General features: G+C 38.6%; 1 protein-coding gene across 4 annotated transcripts in view; it reads right to left on the reverse strand.

Annotated features, from left to right (window-relative positions):
* Nucleotides 1-10,017: 10,017 nt before the first annotated feature.
* LOC121890820 (MAP7 domain-containing protein 2) overlaps nucleotides 10,018-19,211 on the reverse strand; it is a 30,499-nt gene continuing 21,305 nt past the window's right edge. For all 4 annotated transcript variants that reach the window (XM_042403384.1, XM_042403383.1, XM_042403385.1 and 1 more), the window contains 4 exons: nucleotides 18,504-18,629; nucleotides 18,319-18,387; nucleotides 11,430-11,522; nucleotides 10,018-10,874 (listed from right to left, as the gene is read on the reverse strand). In XM_042403384.1, the coding sequence (XP_042259318.1) occupies nucleotides 10,785-10,874; nucleotides 11,430-11,522; nucleotides 18,319-18,387; nucleotides 18,504-18,629 (378 nt within the window). In that variant the 3' untranslated portion in view covers nucleotides 10,018-10,784. The remainder of the gene's footprint in view (nucleotides 10,875-11,429; nucleotides 11,523-18,318; nucleotides 18,388-18,503; nucleotides 18,630-19,211) is intronic.

The raw sequence follows: 19,211 nt of genomic DNA on the forward strand, positions 1-19,211 counted from the left end.
AAGGTTGAGAGTTTAAATTAAATAAACATTGTATTAAATAAGGTGCATATACCTTAGCCTTAGTTTTCACTGTTCTGGACATAAAAGAACAAGTTTCCCTTAGTTTCCTTGAATGCAACACTGACATCATTTCCTGTTTGTAGATTTAAATGTTGCAGTTGTCTCACTACTTCTGGCATAGAAATGCTTGTTTTGCAAACATTTAATGTAATTTATGAGCTTTTTCATTGACAACAGTGGAGCTTTAAATTCAGGGAATTATACGCACCATTTTGTAAATAGTGTGACAAATAACCACCATAGCCAGTTGTGAACATAAAAGAGCAATGGAAGTTTTCTTAGTTTCCCTGAATGCAACACTGACATCATTTCCTGTCTGTAGATTTAAATGTTGGAGTTGTCAGACTTTGGTGTTTTTGACAAGGAAATATGGTAGAAAATCAAATGTAACTAAGTTAAGAGCTTTTTTCATCGATGACAACAGAGCCTTTAATTCACAAAAACGATTTGCAACAATTTGAACAGGTATGTACTGAATGTTTGTGAATGTTAGTGAATTATGAATGTTTGTTTGAGCAGTAGATGTTTGTATGGATTTGAATCATTTTCAGTACTTATTACAGATAGTACACAATGGATAATATCTTTTGTAAAGTCATGTTTTATATGTTTAGATAAAAGAGGAGGACAAGTCTCATATATCTGACAGTTTTTAAGCAAAAACAGGAAATCAAAGATTGGGATCAGGCTTTTAAAAATATAACTTGCAGGGGTATCTGGCATCTAATGGTCATAGCAACATATGAGTTGGCAGCTTTTATAGTGTCCTCCAGGCTTCACATGTGCACAACTACATTTGTGTGTGTGTGTGTGTGTGTGTGTGTGTGTTATAATGGAACATCAGGGAATTTTCCTTTTTGTAGTATGAAGCCAAATTGGCACAGAACAATAACATCACCTAGCTTAACTTCATTACAGAAATATGAGCTGTGGTTAGCTCACACAGAGGGGGTTGGTGACTACAATGTACAGTATGTGTGAGTCTGGCAACGTCTTGCATTTTTAATTTGTCTTAGATTGCTACATTGTCTTTCCTAACATCTGATACGTGCCATACTGCTGGAAAACATTCTTAGCCATTGTGTTCAAGCATTTTTTTAATTAACTGGATTTTAGGGTCTGACATCCAGGATGTTTAAACCTTCAAGTCTCTTTTCCATCCTTCATCCTCTTAAAATAACAACAGCATATGTACGTCTTTAGACTACAGTAACCATTTTATTTAACATTGACAAAGCAAAAATCCAACACACAGGATCAGCAACAACTGTGTCCAATCACAAGCTGCTTACAGAATGGGTTACATTAAGATCATGATCATCACCAGTTCAGTTGAGGGTGGTGCACATTCATGCAATTGACTATCCTGAATGGGATTCACAGTACTGACATTTATTGAGCTAAATGCTCAAGACAAGACAAATACCTAACAACGTTTGCTGTAATGGCAATAACGTTAACTAATCTCACTACAGTTGTTTACATTTATAGAGCAAATCATGTTTTTACTTAAAGCAATAGTTCAACATTTTGGGAAATCATTTTTATAGGCTTTCTTGCTGAGAGTTATGTGAGAAGATCGATACCACTCTCATGTCTGTCCATTCAAAGTGAAGCTGGAATCAACAGCTGGTTAGCTTAGCTATTTTTATTCTTTATTCTGGGGGGGGGGCATCAACATATGCTAAGATAAGCTACCCAGCTAGCTGCTGGCTGTAGCTTCATTTTTATGGGACAGACTTGAGATTGATATTGATCTCATAATTTAACTCTCAGCAAGAAAACCAATGTTTATTTCTCAAAATGTTGAACTATCTATTTAAACGTTTTGGCCTCAATCACAGAGCAGCCTTTGGTTGGACTTTTCGGCTTGAATGCATATTGAGAAAAACCCATATCGCAGTTAACCACTCCCCAGGAAAAAGCTGCTGTGCTCTGTGATGATGTAATAACCCCAGAGACGTTCAGCTGAGATCTCCTCAGCTAAATCCGAAAGTGCAGCAGATTTGAACCTTATTATATTCATCAATCTGATTTGTTTGTCTGATCTGCTGAGTGTGTGTATATATCTGCGTGCGCTTCAAAAGAGGATTATGTAGGCTGAAGGCTTGACAGTCAATGTACAGTATATTAAAGTCCATAGTCTGGTCATTTAACAAACCCTGCGCTCTGGGACCAGGGGCACGTAAATATTTGGGTTTCTAGAGTCTTAACTTTAGCATGACAAACAGTCAGAACATATGCTAGCTGATCACACCACAGCAAGATCACACAAACCTGTTAGAGTCTCTTCTTCTGATAAAGAAAAAAGGCTAATACATAAAAAAAGTGAATAGATGGGATAAGGATAGGAGAGGAAACAGATGGTAGAAAAGTCAGAGTGGAGAGACAGAGGTGATACTTGGGGTATTTTAAGAGACACAGGAATGTGAGGTGAAGCCTGTTTTTGGGAGTCCCACAGGTTTTCCATAATTGTAAACCCAGTCAAAAGCCAGGAATGGGTAGAGTTGGAGAGCTGGAAGGAGAGAACAGAAAAAGGTATGACATGTATTTAAAGACAGCAGGTAGCCAGCAGGAGGACAGACAGATGTGAGCATAGCACTTAATTTGTCCTTGCACCCTTTTTCAGGTCACAATTTCTATTCCCCTTCTTGAATATGAAGAGTTTTCAGCTTTGAACAGCAACAAGCCACCAATTCAGCATTAGCTATAAGTGTTTTGGGCAGTTTTGTATTTCACAAGTTGAGATAGAGTGAATGTGTAATGAAATGTAGGTGCTGCTAAATTCTTAAATATCTGTGCCATACATGATATATTCTATTTTATTATGAATGGTGATGGGTATGATGTAGGCTGAATACAGTGTCAGACTAGTTCATAGTAGGTGGGATAATGTGTTATACTGACACATCTACAGTATGCATTGGTTATGATTAGTAAAGAATTATCGTGAGTTGACAAAGGCCTTTTAAAATGAACGCACACTGGATCTCCCATGAAATCTATTGAAAGATAAACTTGACTTATTTTCTACGTATCTGATATAACTGGAATTACATTAACATGTAAAACTATTTTTTTAATCATTCAAAACTTTTTACATTCATAATTTTCTCAGGCTCCTTTCTTTCTGTAGCTACCTGCAGCTAAAGCAGATAGAACTGTTTCACATGGCGTCTTGTGGCACATGTCTATCGTTTACATCTTTCCGTGTGTGTGTGTGTGTGTGTGTGTGTGTGTGTGTGTGTGTGTGTGTGTGTGTGTGTGTGTGTGTGTGTGTGTGTGTGTGTGTGTGTGTGTTATGCCTGTGGCTAATTCCTGGCCTGCCCTGATTTGTTTCAAGTCTCCAATAACTTTCCTACATCTTCTTACTCCAAGAAGGTGCACAGACATTGCGAGGAGCAAAGTTTCAAATACACACACCACAACTTTACACATGTAAAAACTGCCATAGTCAGTTAGTAGTAAATCTTGGCTACTTTAAAACCAGCTCTGCAGCAGTTTTTCTTTAGCTGCCTCTTCAGCTGTCTGCCTCTGTTGTCTCTCTTTAGAAAGCATTGTCATTCACTGTTCACTCAGTATGAAGTGCTATTTGTAAAGCTACATTAACCTTTAGCTAGCTATAGGTTACAGTGTCAAGCAACTAAGTTATACACTTTGCACAGATAACTGTGACCCAACTTAAGCATATAACGTGTGTACTACATGGTGTGTTGGGCTGTGAGTGCTGTTAAAATGCCACTGAATACACAGCAGTACTGTCACTGAATGCATCCAGTGTACACACCCGTGGGGCTGCAGCTGCTGCTGTCGGACTGCTGACATTCTGCATGGCTGGTGTGAACAAGGTGTAAGAATGTTTTAAAAATGATAAAACTACGTGGTGTTTTCTTTTTAATCGAAATAAGCACTAAGAAATAAATATTTATTTTTGTAAGTATGAATGAAGACAAAACCCCGACAATAATAATATGTAGATGATAAGCAGAGACCTTCCTGCATGTGCTGCACAGAATGAGGCTCTCATAGATGTAAACACTGAAAAGGAAAGGCATTGAAGAGAGACGACAGGAGGGAGGGAGGATGACAAGCAAGGAGAGAGAGTTCATGTTCTTGTATGTCTGTGTCTTCAGGCGATGCTATACTTTGTATTGTAAGTCATATACTCATTTTTCTTCCTGTTTTTCTCAATCTGACACACTGGCAACTCCTGTTCCTCCTCATCTCACCCCTCCCTCTCTCTCTCTCTCTCTCTCTCTCTCTCTCTCTCCCTCTCCCTCTCTGTCAACAGGTTTTGTCTTTTTCCCCCTTTAATAAATGGATGAAAGACTTCTATAGAACTCTGATGTGAATACTTTCATGTGTCACTCTGAAAAATGCTCCAGGACACACCTAATATGTACACACACACACGCACACACACACACACACACCTGTCCACACAACTAAAGGAACTTAATCATGTGCAAAACATTGTATATGGATATCTGCACACACACTCACACATGTGTGCATACAAAACTGTGCAGGAACTTTAACACCCACACGAGCACATTTACACATACACATGGAGAGGGCAGCCAGGACACACCCTACAGTATATTCTCTGTCCATCTGTGTAAATATATGAACTTTGAAGTCTAGGAGGAGGGTGTGTTGTGTGCATCTGTCTTTCCAGACTTCTCATTTCATCCCTCTCTTTTTGCTCATTCTCTCTCCTTTTGAAACAAGCCTGGAATCTTGCAACAACTAATTTGCACATTTTCGACGAATCATAATCCTCCCATGGATTTTTTTAAATTTTTTTTTTACATAGTGACAAAAGTTTATATGGCATTCATCTTTTTGCTGCAGATGTAATTATATTCATATTTAGCTTATCAAATGTTCACCACCAATGTCTTTTGTTTTCTCCTCAAATCCTTTTCTGACCTCTGAGGAATAATTAAGATATTTTATATATCTTGATAGGATTTAAAGCTGCATTACTCAATTTAGGTCACTGTAGGGCAGAGGAATTCCAAAACAAGCTGACAGTCATAAAGCTATAGCCACTTTTCAAGTAGTTATGGCTAACATGTTAGCAAACTTATACATCTAGCAGACATAGAGCAACATTAGCATTCATTTGGAGTAATGTTTCTAGCCTACTGATTAATGGAAATCCAGTGTTCACTCTCCATTTAGGCTTTACCAAAACCATATCTGGGCTAGGTAATTGACTTACTTACTTCGTTATTTAGTTAGTTAGTACCTTTGTCTGCTTTTTGTTTCCAGCCCGGGTTGCCTGCATCAGTACCTCTTGCCTGCTGCTACTGGAAATGTGCTAAAAAATCAAAACAAGCTAAAAGAGGCTAAAAAGTCTCTATAAAGCTGAGAGAGGTTTTTATTTGTGTGTTTGTCAACCAGGGACCATTCACATTATACAAAGTAATTTGATTAAATGCTAATATTAAAAAGACTGATTATTGGAGCTTTGCATGATGAAACAGTAAATGAGCGCTTTCTAATGCTATGACTATCAAACAGGGATTAAATTGGGATATGTTATGTGGGCGGGCTCTGTGGTTTAAGGGTTGCCATGGGTGTGTGTGTGTGTGTGTGTGTGCGTGTGCGCGCATAGACTACAAAATCACCTTGATATCATTTGACAAACTGTACATAAAATATAACAAGGTGCTCTGAACACTAAAATGCTTATCAGTCATCAGTTTAGATACGGCTGGCAGTGCACAAAACTACAGCTGATGACAATAAAATCTTGCTAAAGGTGCACTCTCCTGTGTATCTGTATCAAATATAGGAATGGTGTTGTTTCCACTAAAGGAGTTAATAATAAAAGGAAAACCTTAATATTAAGTGAAAGCATCGATGGCATGACATAATAGCATGACAGATTGAAAATGCACCAAGAGACAATAAACTTAAACTAGCTTGGCCATTCAGTTTAGTACTTTTATATCAAGAAATAAAATCATGACTGGATTACAGAGTGAACATCTTACAAACGGTATAAATGGCTTTTGGCACATGCGCCTAGCTAAGTTAGATCAGTAGTGATGTCTGACGTACCTTTTTAAGAAGTCTGTAAGCTTCAACCTCAACCTTTTGTAACTTAAGGCCCATTTCTGATTCTTATAAAATTTCTGAGGACCACCCTCCCAAATAAATGAGAAAAACATGACAAAAAAAAGGAGAAAAAATAAACTGGGCTGTAAATGCCACTGTCAGATGTAATGACCAAAATAAATATTCTGCTTACCCTTAGTGAGACACTTGGTCTTGCTTCTGGGAAATAATGAGATCAAGTCGTGGTGGGATGGGTGAGAGGCTGACATGCAGAGTAGCAAGTTTCAGTTTCTTCCTCGCCTTTGATTTTGTGACAGTCACAATGGAAAACCTTGACTCACATAAATAGTTGGTGGTGAAAGGCAACAGAAATTTGATTACCCATTTTAACAGGGAAGCCAGTATTAGAATGAAGCAAGGTCAACTTTTGTGAGCTGAAGCTTCAGGATGCTGTCTGCTGATTGCTCCATCAATTCATTTTCCAACACAGTGGACAGAGCCATGTCTTCTGAAACAGGAGCCACAGAGAAAGGGTCCAAAATCCAAAGGTTTCCATGCAGTGGGTTCTCTTGGAAGTACTCTGCAACAACTGAGTCAAATGCTGGGTTATAGCACTTGATATGCTGACATGAGGAGAGGCTTCTAAAGCTTCACTTAGGAGTGAAAACATATCAAATCGTCCCTCCTTGACTCTTCTGTTCCAAAGAATAAGCTTTTTCTTGAGGCCCTCAATTTTGTCTGAAACCAAAAACACTGTGCTGTTTCTGCCCTGCATTGATATATTGAGCGGATTGAACTGGTCAAATATATCTGATAAGTAGGCCAGTTTTGCACAAAGGTTACCATCAGTGTAATGCTCAGCAAGAGAGGAGTGCTGCTCTTCTAGAGATGTATGCACTTATTTTCTCAGTTCAAAAGGGCGAGTAAGCACACGTCCTCTTGCGTCCATTTGGCGTCTGGCACCCTCTCTTGGATTTTTTTGACAACACCAAGATGTATTCCTGTCACTGATGCCGCGCCATCTGTGCAAACACCTGTACAGTATTTCCAAATAACACCTTTCTCAGTGAAGTAATCATCAAGGCAGTGCATTACATTATCTGCTGTTGTTCTTGTGGAAAGCTCTTTGCAAAACAGTAGATCCTCATCTGCGGTCATAAAAAGTTTCTTGCTATGAGTTACACAACCAGCAACCATAAAATTACCTTTCAAAGTGACTGTTGATTGAGTCATTAATGTTGTGACTTTCTGTTGTGCCTTACACCCTACCCTTTGCCTTTGGAAATATTCTTTTGCCTTCCCAACACACGCCAGGTGCTTTGTGTTTAAGTATCGCTGGAGCTTTGGTGATTTTTAGTGCGTTGTTTGACAGGATTTCACAACATTCAAGACACTTTGCTTTTGACTCAGCAACACTGCCTGCCATTATGAATCCAACTTTAATGTATTCAGGGTTATGTTTCCTCACCACACGATTTGGAGCTTTTACTGATGCAGGCTTGTCTCCCACATCAATTTTTCATTTCAAAAAATGATTAACTTTGTGTGACGCACTGCATCGGAAGGAATGTAAGCTAGTGGCAAAACACATTTGTCTCTAACTGATGATGTGTCGTGATGTGATGATATTCAGACATAACTTATCATTGAAATTATGCATTTCAATTTGACATTTTGTATTTATGTGAATTCTTCAGCAAATTTGTATATAAACCAAGACTGAGCCCCAGACAGCCCAATTTAACCCCTGCTATCAAACCAAGACCACAATCACAACTGATGGCACATGTTTGTACCGTAAATATTAATCTTTACCGCCAGCAGCTGGTTAGCTTAGCTTAGCATAAAGAATGCAAACATCTAGTCTGGCTCTGCCCACAAAGTAAAAAAATATTGTCTATCAGCAACTCTAAAGTTCACTAATAAACATTTTATATATCCATTTGTTTTATATATACAAACATTTAAATGTAAAAGACTATTTCCTGGCTGGGTGCAGGGACTTCATTCCAGGAAACCAGCGGGGAATCCAGGACATCACTGTATTGTCAACATCAGTTTTTGTACAAATCAAACAAGTGAGATATAACACATTTATTGATGAGCTTTAGAGGATGGTAATTGAATTCTGTTATCTCTGGACTGAACCAGGCTAGCTGTTTCCCCCTATTTCCAGTTTTTATGCTAAGCTAAGATATACTAACCACTTTCTGGCTTTATTTTCTGTACAGACATGAGAGTGGTATTAATTTTCTCTTCTATCTGATGAAAGCGAATAAGCATATGTCACAAAATACTGAGTTATTCCTTTAACCATGTATTTTAGTAGCCTAACCCTAACCCCAAGTGGGACATACTGAGAGCTTGTTCGCCCAACTTGACATGCAGTACTGGCTGCAAATCATACATCTCTGACCACATGCAATCCTTGACCAACAACGATAAATGCTGGTCCAAAAACACCACCAGACCATCTCTGGGCATGTGAGTTTAGTTTTTTATGTTCACCAGACTGACCACAGGGCTTCAGGCTTCATATTTATTGATGTCACTGTCTATTTACTGCTGGTTCTTCTTCTTCTGCTCCCACATTTACCATAGAAGGCCACACTGAGCTGAAATGTTAGGGCCTCTTAAATCTTGTTTAGACAGACGGGCTTTCATGCCATATGAATATACACATACAATAACATGAATGCAAGAGTAAATGCACAGCCACTAACAAAAAAACAGACATTCACATGAACATTTACCGGAATACCACAAATGCACCAAAGCTCCCACACACATATTTGCTAGATTTATGAACGTACGAGATAAATCTCAGGAACCTGAACTCATGTGCCATAACTCATAATTTGTTCCGTGGGAATGAAATATGTAGAGTTCCTCAGAAAAAGTTTAAATTATGTTTTATGGCCCAAAATGGTTTGCAGCCCTCGTCCTTTTCTCATTTGACTTTGAACGAAAATGGAACAGAACTGGTGTTTTATAACAGACGAATAATCATTAAGGGATTATTTTTTCTTCTGACTCAGAAGAAAAATTTATATTTTCATCCACAAAGCAGAGGTGATCATAAAATGATGATAGTGAAATGTCAGATATTTTTCCAACATTTTTTGTTTTTTTTTAGTTCAAGTAAATTTAGCTCAGCTCCATTACTATTGGATCCAACTTTTTGCACAGTACCTTTCACTACAGTATGTTCAGATAAACTAAAGTAAGTGCACATACTGTATTAGCTATGAGGTAACTTAAGTATTTTATTGTGGGTGAGTCTGGGAGTTTGAAATCATGTCTAATGTTAAAAATAATACCAAAAAATTGGGGGATTTTGTTGTTTTTTCCATCAGCAGTTTTTTAAAGTTTAAGCCATGCGCCTGGATAACATGATGAAACCACGGTGGACCTTTAGGCTGAGTGCGGCGTCAGATGAGAATCAGTTGAATAAAACTCATCCTCAGGTTTTGGTTTCAGCGTCATCGTATGTCTGACTGTGAAATTATGAAAAGTATTATTTAAGGAAGCAAAAATTAAGCTTTCTTTACACTAGTTATATAATCATGTCCAGCAAACTGAGGAATTCAGAGACTTGCAATTTCCTTTTGCACAGTTGAGACTACAGTTGAAGTTGGATACATATTTTTCAGGAACCATTTTGAAGCTCATCTTACTAGGAGTCCATCAACATCCCATCTAAACCACATTTACAGAATAAGTAAAGTAACTCCTTTATATTTATTTATTTATTTATTATTTTACAGTTGTTCCTATTAGATGGGAACTACAGTGAATACAAGGCATTTGTGAGGGACAGATAATAATGATGATAAAAATCTGCAGCAGAGGTTGAGATATTCGGACTTCTAGATCCTGCATTTCCCATCATGCAACTCAATAGTGTCTTTTCATTAGTGCCTCACATGTTAAAAATTTGTCTCCCAACTCAAGCTGAGATGACCTCTGATGACATCTTTCATGACACTTTGACATCATCAGGATAAATTGGTTGTTTAAAGAATTCATTATACAAATAATGCAAGGAATATTTATTTCATATGTACTGCAGTGGGGTTAAAAGCTGAATTTATTTTTCTGGAGGTGTAGGTTACAGCAGTTGTGCAGGGTGGCGTGGCCTGTGGTGGTGGGGCCCAATGTAATATCTTTTTAATGGGGCCCAAAATCCCTGGTGGCACCCCTGCCCAGGTGTCCTGAAGGAGTGCTGCTTCTGCAGGGGAAGTGTAGTAGTATGTGGCAATGTGGAAAGAATTTTAGTTATTTTAAGTCTGGTTTCAGTTAGAAACAATTCAATTCAATGTCCTCGATGCTGCTCCATCAGTGACCATCTCGTTTATTTACAGTCATCCCAATAATGTCTCAGCCGACACAATGATGATTTATTGATGTTAAAGTGCAACATAAAAGCACATTTATCATGAGTCAGTGTCTCATTGTGGTGTCCTGCTTTATATTGTGATTCTAAAACACTCAATTGAGACAACATAAGACTAAGCAAACTCATATAATTGCCAACTTTGAAAGATTACAAGCAGTATGGTTAACCCACTATTTGTACTTTCAGCAACATTACGTTTGCCTCAGTATGTGTTGCTTCTGGTCACCACAGCAACAGTCCACGCCTCCTGGTGCATCTACATCCTGGTGAGAAGCTGGTTGACTGTGAGGCTGCCTGCCTCACCCTCTAATCCAGACTCCTCTTCTAGCACCTTCTTCTGGAATTCCTGCAGGAGAAACATGTGAGGAAAAAAAAAAAGAAAATTTAAATTAAAAATTAAAATATACTCCTAAATCTGCTTTACTCTAGTTCATCCCACCGTATTTGGTTGACAGGTCGTCACAAAGCGATGATTACTTGGCACCAGCTAACTTGGTGATGAAAGCTTTTAACTATTCACTTTACCAAAGCCAGATGTTGAACTTCAAAGCATACATTCATTTGAACAGCTACTGACAAGGCTCTTTAGCCAGCAACTGATCAATGACCTTCAACTATGACCGTTCTGTAACTTGATGATGACATCCATACAGGAACCCTCAGTGTCTGATAAATAGGTTGTCTTGGATCTTAAAAAAAGCTTTGAAACACTAGAAGCCCTGTGGCTGCTGAAGCCGTCACACTTTGGTGCTGTATATCAGACTGTTACAGTAAGCTTAACATGTCAGACCTGTCGGCCAACAGCAGCTAGTTGATTTGTCGGCTGTGTATATGACATCAACAGTTGGTTAGCAGCTAAGTTTCCAATTATGATGTCTATGTGTGTGTGTGATATCCTCACCCTGAATTTCCTGAGTCTTTCCAGTCTGTCTTGCAGTGTCTTCTGGCTGGAGGTCAGCTCTGCTACGTGAGTCCGCCACTGCCGCTCTTTCTCCTGGAACATAGGCAGGTTCAAGGGAACCTTCATTGTCCACTACAAAACTGGACACCAAAAAGCAGCCTTAAAGCTGCAATACTCAATATTTTATGTTAATAACACAATTACAATTATGTGTATTGTGAAAGGGTTTGTTCATAGTGATGTACCCACACAAAATTATCAAATTATCAAATTCAAACAACTTTATTATCTAAGAGGAAAATAATTTTGTTAGAGGTGCATGCAAGATGCACAACAGAATAAAAAATACATAATGTTATGACTCTGCAGTTCTCTGCAGTCAGCTCTATGGCGCATTTTAGCATCTTTCAGCTCGTTGTTTTGGTTTTATGGCCCACGACTTTACTGTTTTGATTTAGTCTCATCAACAATGTTTTCAGTCGGAGCAGGCAGCTGTTTTTATCTCAAAAGCTCTGATAAACCCACTGTCACATCCTGCCAGGACTTTCTGTTGTGTGTGGACTCTCTGGGTTTTTGTTCTTTTGGGTTCCCTGGTTGCTATTCTCCTCCATTCCACCAGAGACCTCAGCTTTTCTCCCTGTTATGTTAGGACTGGACTGTGTTGGAGAAGGCTGGGTTGAGTTGTATCTCTGAAGGACTGTTTTGCATTATTAGTTAGCTTGTAGTGTTGTGTACTTAAGTTTATGTAATTCTGGGACGGTTTGATTTATGCTGGATTGTGATTTAGATTATTGTGTTTTCTAGGTTTTGGTTTTCTGTTGCTCTGTGTTAACCTTGTGTGTTTCTTCACTCCTCCTGTGTTCATGTACTCGTCTTTACACCTGCCTTGCATTCATCCTCATTAGCCCTGCCCTTGCCTCAGGCTTTGGTCGAATAGTCTTTTTTGCTTAGGAGGGTTCCTAACGGAGTGAAATGACCCGCAAGTATCTAAGTGGTAGCCTTGATAAGAGCTGGTCGAATTCTCTAAATGCTAAGGAAAGGTGCGACAGTGCTTCCTTTCTAATCTCCTTTAGCATAGGGTACACTTGACCATCCATCCAAAGGAGATAAGTCTGTCCCACAATTCCTTGTGGCAGCAAGCGACGCAACATTCACAAACTCAAACTATTAAACCCACATTACACATCCACAGCAGTCCGTGTACCCTCCATCCAAAGCTGTGTTCATCTTGTTTGATAACAAGATAAACAAATATACAATGTGATCTACGTTTTTTGAGTTAAAAAAAACAGAAATTCACATTTTTACCATTTTCATCTTCAAATCGGCAATTGGAATAGAAATTAAATCAAAACCAGAAAACAACTGGTTTTTCGCTTTATTGTTATATCTACATTATCTGCCCCTCATTATCTGACAGTCAAAACACTGTCATTGACTATGCTTGCTATAAGATAGATAGATAGATAGATAGATAGATAATCAATAACGTTATGCTTCTGTGCCTTGTGTGTAAACGTGCCCAGCGTCTGTCTTAATGGGGAAACACACTTATCGTTTCTGCTGCGGGGTGGGGGTGATCGCTGCAGGTATTTAATAATCCTTCCACTGTAGCTCAACCAGGAAACACTGTCAATTAACACTAATGAATGTCAGATCCTAACTGTTCCTGTTGGCATGTCTGTAGATTTGAATAATCAGTGAAGTTATGCTGCTTTCCACTTTCTCTTTACCTGTACAGTGTTTCCCTGTTGAGCTGCAGTGGAAGGATCATAACAAAATGAGGGAATTTGGCACCAAAACTACTAACGTTAAAAGATATTTGCTTGAGTTTATTAAATACTTGCAGGGATCACCCCCATTAAGAGAGATGCCAGTTGACGTTTTTAATTCATCATGTTTGAAACTTAAGAATGATGATATGTACAGTAATAAAATGTAATGCCTATCTTGCATACATGTAACATTTATATTCATACAATAATTTGGATTCAGGAGGGTGAGTGTGAGTAAGCATTCTCAGTGTGACAATTTCGTTTCAGTTTTGTGGCTGGTAGCTTATATTCCTTTTTTAAATTCAATTCTGATCTTGGTAATGAAGCAATATTTTTCACCGTGTTGTGCACGTTTATATAGCCTGCATGAAACAACACGGTAAGAACGACCGGGGTGAAGTATCTAAGATGTGCTTTTTGTAGTCCATCTTCAGAACACTGTGGTTACACCATGGCAGACCCACATCAATAACATCCGCCATCGCATAATTGCATAGCCCAGTGTAAGTGCAGTCGGATTCTTTCAGCACCACGGTTGTCTTTTCCTAAGTCCTTATGACTTAAGGAAAAATGGTTAGGTAAAGACAATAGCTCCCAGCTTGCCCCTGTGTCTTGTCACCTGTCCCTTGTTGTCTGATCAGGTTAGTTTGTATTTAAGGTGTGGTTTTTAGTTGAGTCTTGTTGGATCATTGGTTCTGTTTTGTTCTGGTTTGTTCTCGTTCTACATTCTGTTGTGTTACAGTCAGCCAGCGTTGTGTTTTTGCCTGCGACTCTTCAATAAAGAAGTCTCTCCAGCATTGCTTGACCTGCTGTCCTGCGTCTGGGTCCATTTCCTTCTATAAGCCATGACACCCATCATACACTATTTGCCCTGCACCAAACGACAGATAGACAAAGTAAGCAACTGTGTCTGTGTCTTTTAGATGTGTAATAAAGCCATTCTTTGCTAACATGTAACTTTATAGGTTGTTGATATGTCAATTTATAGTTTTCCAGTGCCAAATATATAAGGCGCTGATGGTGATTCTCAACAGTTGGAAGTGAGAATGTATCTGACAGTTAATGATAAGAAAATCATTAAGTCAAATTACTCTTTAGTTACTAGTTAATTAGAATATTAAGACTGTACAAAAACTATTATGGGTTTATAAAGTATTATTATATGTTGTAAATTAAACTACTCAACCACATATAAAGCCTCTCTCACATTAATTAGAATAGGCAGTTCTGAAGATTTTTTAACTAGAGCTAAATGTTCTGTTTTTCCAGTAGGCATCAAGTACAACAATTGAAAAACCGTAAAAATAAATATTTGACTATTAAAAAGTCATGATATGGAGTTTTAACCATGAAATACTGGATTTTAAAATGCCACGCCTCATATAGCTGAATCTATATAATGCTTTATGTTAAAGAACAAAAACTCAGTTTTGCAGCTGCAAAGCAAATTTGGGCAGGAAAAAAAAAAGGTGACACAGAAAACACCCACAATCCTTCAGTGTAATATCTTAAAGCTCTGTAGGATCATTGTGAAGGTTACAAAGTTCCCCTGGTACAATGATATAACAGTGCATACATTCTGCTGAGGCTGCACCCCTGATTCTCAAGTAGGCGGTTTATATGTGTATAGAGGTGTGTGTGTGTGTGTGTGTGTGAGTGATGAAAAGTACTGGGCCTGCTGGCTGACTATCCCTGACCTCAAATTGGACTCAATATTACTCTCTTGGATCCAGTTTCCTGCTGTGTGTTTGTGTCTGTTCTATGTATAATTTTCATGTGTGTGTGAGAAAAAATAAGAAACCTTTTAACCGTGTGTGTATGAAAGACTCAAACAGTTTAGATGGGATAGATGTGATAAATGTGAGATGGCCGAGGCCAGTTGCTCTCAACGGACAGCGTCTGTCATCAATTAACATTTCTGTCATGCTTTGTGTGTGTGTGTGTGAGTGTGTGTGTGTGTGTGTGTTGGGGGAGCAGTAATACGCGGAGGAAGTTGATGTGAGCAAGGGAGGCATTTAGTTTAATGTCAGTCAGTTTAAAGGGGAAGGATCGCTGACACATATGTAGTGAAGGTGAAAGCAGTTAAACCGTTACCTCCCCAATTACATGCCGAACACACACACACACACACACTTTGAGGCGAACAATCAGAACATTCTTTTCAAGAAAGCCTTGAGTTGAAAATTAGCATTCAGACATTGATCCTTCATTTACGTTCCACACACTTCTTCAGGTTGTTGCGTGGAAAAGGACGGGGAGCAGAACACTCTGGACAAATTGCCTTAGATTGCCAATTACTGACAAATTGCATTAGTACTTGTTTTCTGCCTCTGATCCAATCACAACATAATAGTGGCTATTTGCCATCTGGCCAGCAGTGTTGGTTGTAGAGTTAGGCGTCAGTGTGTAGAGCAATCAGATGCTCTTTAGATCAAAAACACATAAACCGTCTGCAGTGTTCTGTAATGTGAAAACTCCCACCACTGTTTTACAATGTGGATATCATAAACTTGAAGAGAACAATGTGGAGAATGTTTGCCAAGCCTACTGCAATCTTTCAATACAGAAGATTACAGTATTTACTAAGACTGCAGATGTAAATGAGCTCAGCTGCATTTAATCTAATTTGCTAAATAAAATCTGGTGCTGTAAAATCTTTTGCACATGTCTGTAAAGCAATGGAGTGCAAAATAAAACTTTTTTTTATTGATATGTTTGGCAAATGTAATTAATTTCCATACTGACCTGATAATGGAATTACTTTATAATTCTTTGTTACTGGAGGACTCAAACTGAGGACAAAATATCTTCCAAAGGATTCAGAGGTTCGAGTATGGATTCTGGTGTAAAAGCAAGGATGCTCTAAAGAGTTTGGACATTCTGTGGTTGGTGTAGAATCGGAGGTGCAGCATTAAACTGCAGCTGTAATATTATCACACTGCACTCACTGAATTTAGCAAGCACACAAGGAGTTGGCAGGTTTACAAACTATAATGAAAAAACCCACAGCAATGATTTGTTTTTCTTTGGAACATAAATGTCAACCATCTGAAGTTGCAATTTATACGTGATATTATCGTGTGTCATGTGATCCCATGTGGAATGACCCATTTTAATGGAATGACATGAAAATTTAATTGTATTCATTCTGTCATAAGCCTAACCCTACTGCACGATAAAGTCCAAGATTAAAAATGGATGACTTACTGCAGGTAATTTAGTCCAGATGGATCTAAAGTGGTAAAGTGAAAATTAAGAAAATTTCAGAGTTAGGGTAATTGAGTTATTGTTAATGCCAGGTGCTTATGTAAGACTTTAACCAAAGTAGTTACACAAAACTAAAATGTGTTGGTTTAGCCTGTGGAGGACACTCTGGGCAAGAATTCACCACCTTTCTTCCAAAGAGCTAAATTGAAAATGGCATTAAAATAAACCCTGGTTATGTAATCCGGTGTTTTGTTTTGCGTAGTTTGGTCAAATTTGTTGTAATTTGGGTGAAGTGGTTGCTCAGTCAAAGTTGAATGTTGAGTTACAAACATTTCAATGTGTCTCTGGAATTCCTTTGGCTCAGCTGTGGCGTTCCAGTGGTGTGTGCGTGTGTGTGTGTGTGTGAAATTATATCCAGAGTAAATACTGGTCCAGAGGTGATTGTGTGTGTGTGTGTGTGTGTGCAGGTTTAGGCTGCTTATGTGCATTTACTTTACATGTGTGGGTATGAGTATGTTTGTCCATGTGTCAAAGGTCATACTCATAAGTCATGGAGTGTGTGTGTTTTTGTATACTGTTTGTGTGTGTTTGTGTGTGTGTGTGTATGTCCCAGGTTAAGTTAGGGTTCAGCGGAAAGTACATTCCATACTGAGGTGAGAGCGACTGTCCTCTCTATCAGGGTGAATGTTGTCATCAGTGTGTGTATTTGTGTGTGTGTGTGTGTGTGTGTATGCATGGCGGAAACACTGACAACAACAGCCCATGTCCCTTTTTGACCTCACACACTCTTGTCAGAAACAGGGCGGCTGCTCAAAGCACCCACAGCTGTTTTGTGTGTGTGTGTGTGTGTGTGTGTGTGTGTGTGTGTGTGTGTGTGCATTCCATGTCCATGAGGATGTCCATCTGTTTTGACAACTGTGTGTGTTTCTGAATCAATCTACAGTATATGAACACATTACTACTTTCCTTTCCAGAGTATTCCTGTTGCTATTATTCCAACGTGTGTGTGTGTTTGTGTCCATGTTTAGTGACGTGAAGTGTGAGTGAGGTTTTGAAATAACTGATAAGCCTGGCAGCTTCGATAGAGTTGTTTCCCTGTCTCTCGTTTCCATGGAAGTGAATCTGATTTTGCCGTGAGCGATGAAGTGAACCTCAACGGTAAATTAACACTCATCGATCCATCGTCACACTCCTGCCTGATTTTTTTTTTTTTTTTTTTTTCAGCCTGCTGTTTCCATTAGGCTGATTACAACAGCCTGGTCTCACAAAATGTTGAGCACACAGCATCTTAAAATGTGAATGATGAAAAGATTAACCGAGGGAAACACAAACAGAAAGGAAACTGAGTTTGATGTCTGCTAGTTTAACAGGACAAATAATTTGGGTTTTTGAGTTTATACACAAAATCCTTGACTCAAGACCTTTTCAGAGATGATGTATGACAAAAATACAACAAATAAAGGGCTGTAATTATGATATAGAACTAGTTAGAGTTCTGACGAATCACCAAACAGCATTAAGGACTAAAATATGAACTCTCATGCGTTTTCTTCCCCACAGAATCGGGCTTCCAATAACTAGTGTTGACAGTTGGGACAATCCGTCATTACACCAATCAGCTGCAGTTACTACTGCTTGGCTGTAAGCTGTTTGTCTGTGTTTGTGTGTGTTTACAAGTGCGAGAAGAAAAAATAAAAATCTACACTTATGCGTTGGCAAGAGTGTGTGTCCTCAGGAGAAACCAACGACAGCCGTTGAGGCAGAGCTGATGTCATTTAACGTAACCCTTCATGCTGTGCCAAAGGCTGTTTGGCTTCACAGATGTACAGACTTGTATAGTGTGTATCATCCAAGTATGTCTGTGTGTGTGTGTTTGTGTAGGTGCGTGAGAACAAGTGTGTATTCACCTGCTTGCTCTCCTCTATGTCTCGGAGTCTCTCTTTTTCCTGCTGCTCCCTCTGTAGCTGCCGTTGGACCTGAAACACACACACACACACACACGTACAGACGGACTTATACACATCATTCGTGGTTTTTCAGTTAGTGTAAGTTTTATGGGATATTTAGCAACTGGTTCTTCCTCATCTCTTACCCTCTCCTCCTCTTTGTCTCCCGAGTTGTCCTCCAAAGCTTCAGCTCCCTCTGTCCCTTCTTTCGTCGTCTCTTCTGACGTTCCCAGAAATGCATAGTCCTCCTCTTTGCACAAACCTCTCATTGACTAGAAGCAAAAAAAACCCAAAAATACAACTGATGTCAGATCGTGCAGAGCTCATTACAAAATGAGAAAACCAGTTTGTCTTTTGTGTATTTCCTCATTGTTTGCAGTTCCACCGATTCCATTGCTGTATGTATAAAAACATTATTACAATAATAATGTTGCAAACTCAACTAATTCTTTCCTTTTTTTAAATATGTTTTTTTCAGACCTCATTAAAACTCAAAATATAGAAAAGTACTGAAGTAGTTACCCTTCTGTTTCCACAAGATGGATTTGCACATTTGATGAAGGTGACAAAATACAGAAATGACCATAAACCCATTTCAACAAATACAGAAACATTTGATGTTTTATGTGTTATATGGGTAATAAATGAAGAAATGTTCCTTTTTGTTTTTCAATAACTAATTTACAGAAAAAGAAATATATGGTATGTTATCCTACATAGTAATAATATATGTTTGGGGTCATTTAGACCCCAGATATTAACTATGATTTACAGCTGAGGTCTCTGAGACACCACACAGAAGTAAGACAACCTCTAAGTCACATTTTATGGAAAATCGTCATAAAATTAGTTAA

The sequence above is a fragment of the Thunnus maccoyii genome, chromosome 23 (genome assembly GCF_910596095.1).
Source record: "Thunnus maccoyii chromosome 23, fThuMac1.1, whole genome shotgun sequence".
Lineage (NCBI taxonomy): Eukaryota > Metazoa > Chordata > Actinopteri > Scombriformes > Scombridae > Thunnus > Thunnus maccoyii.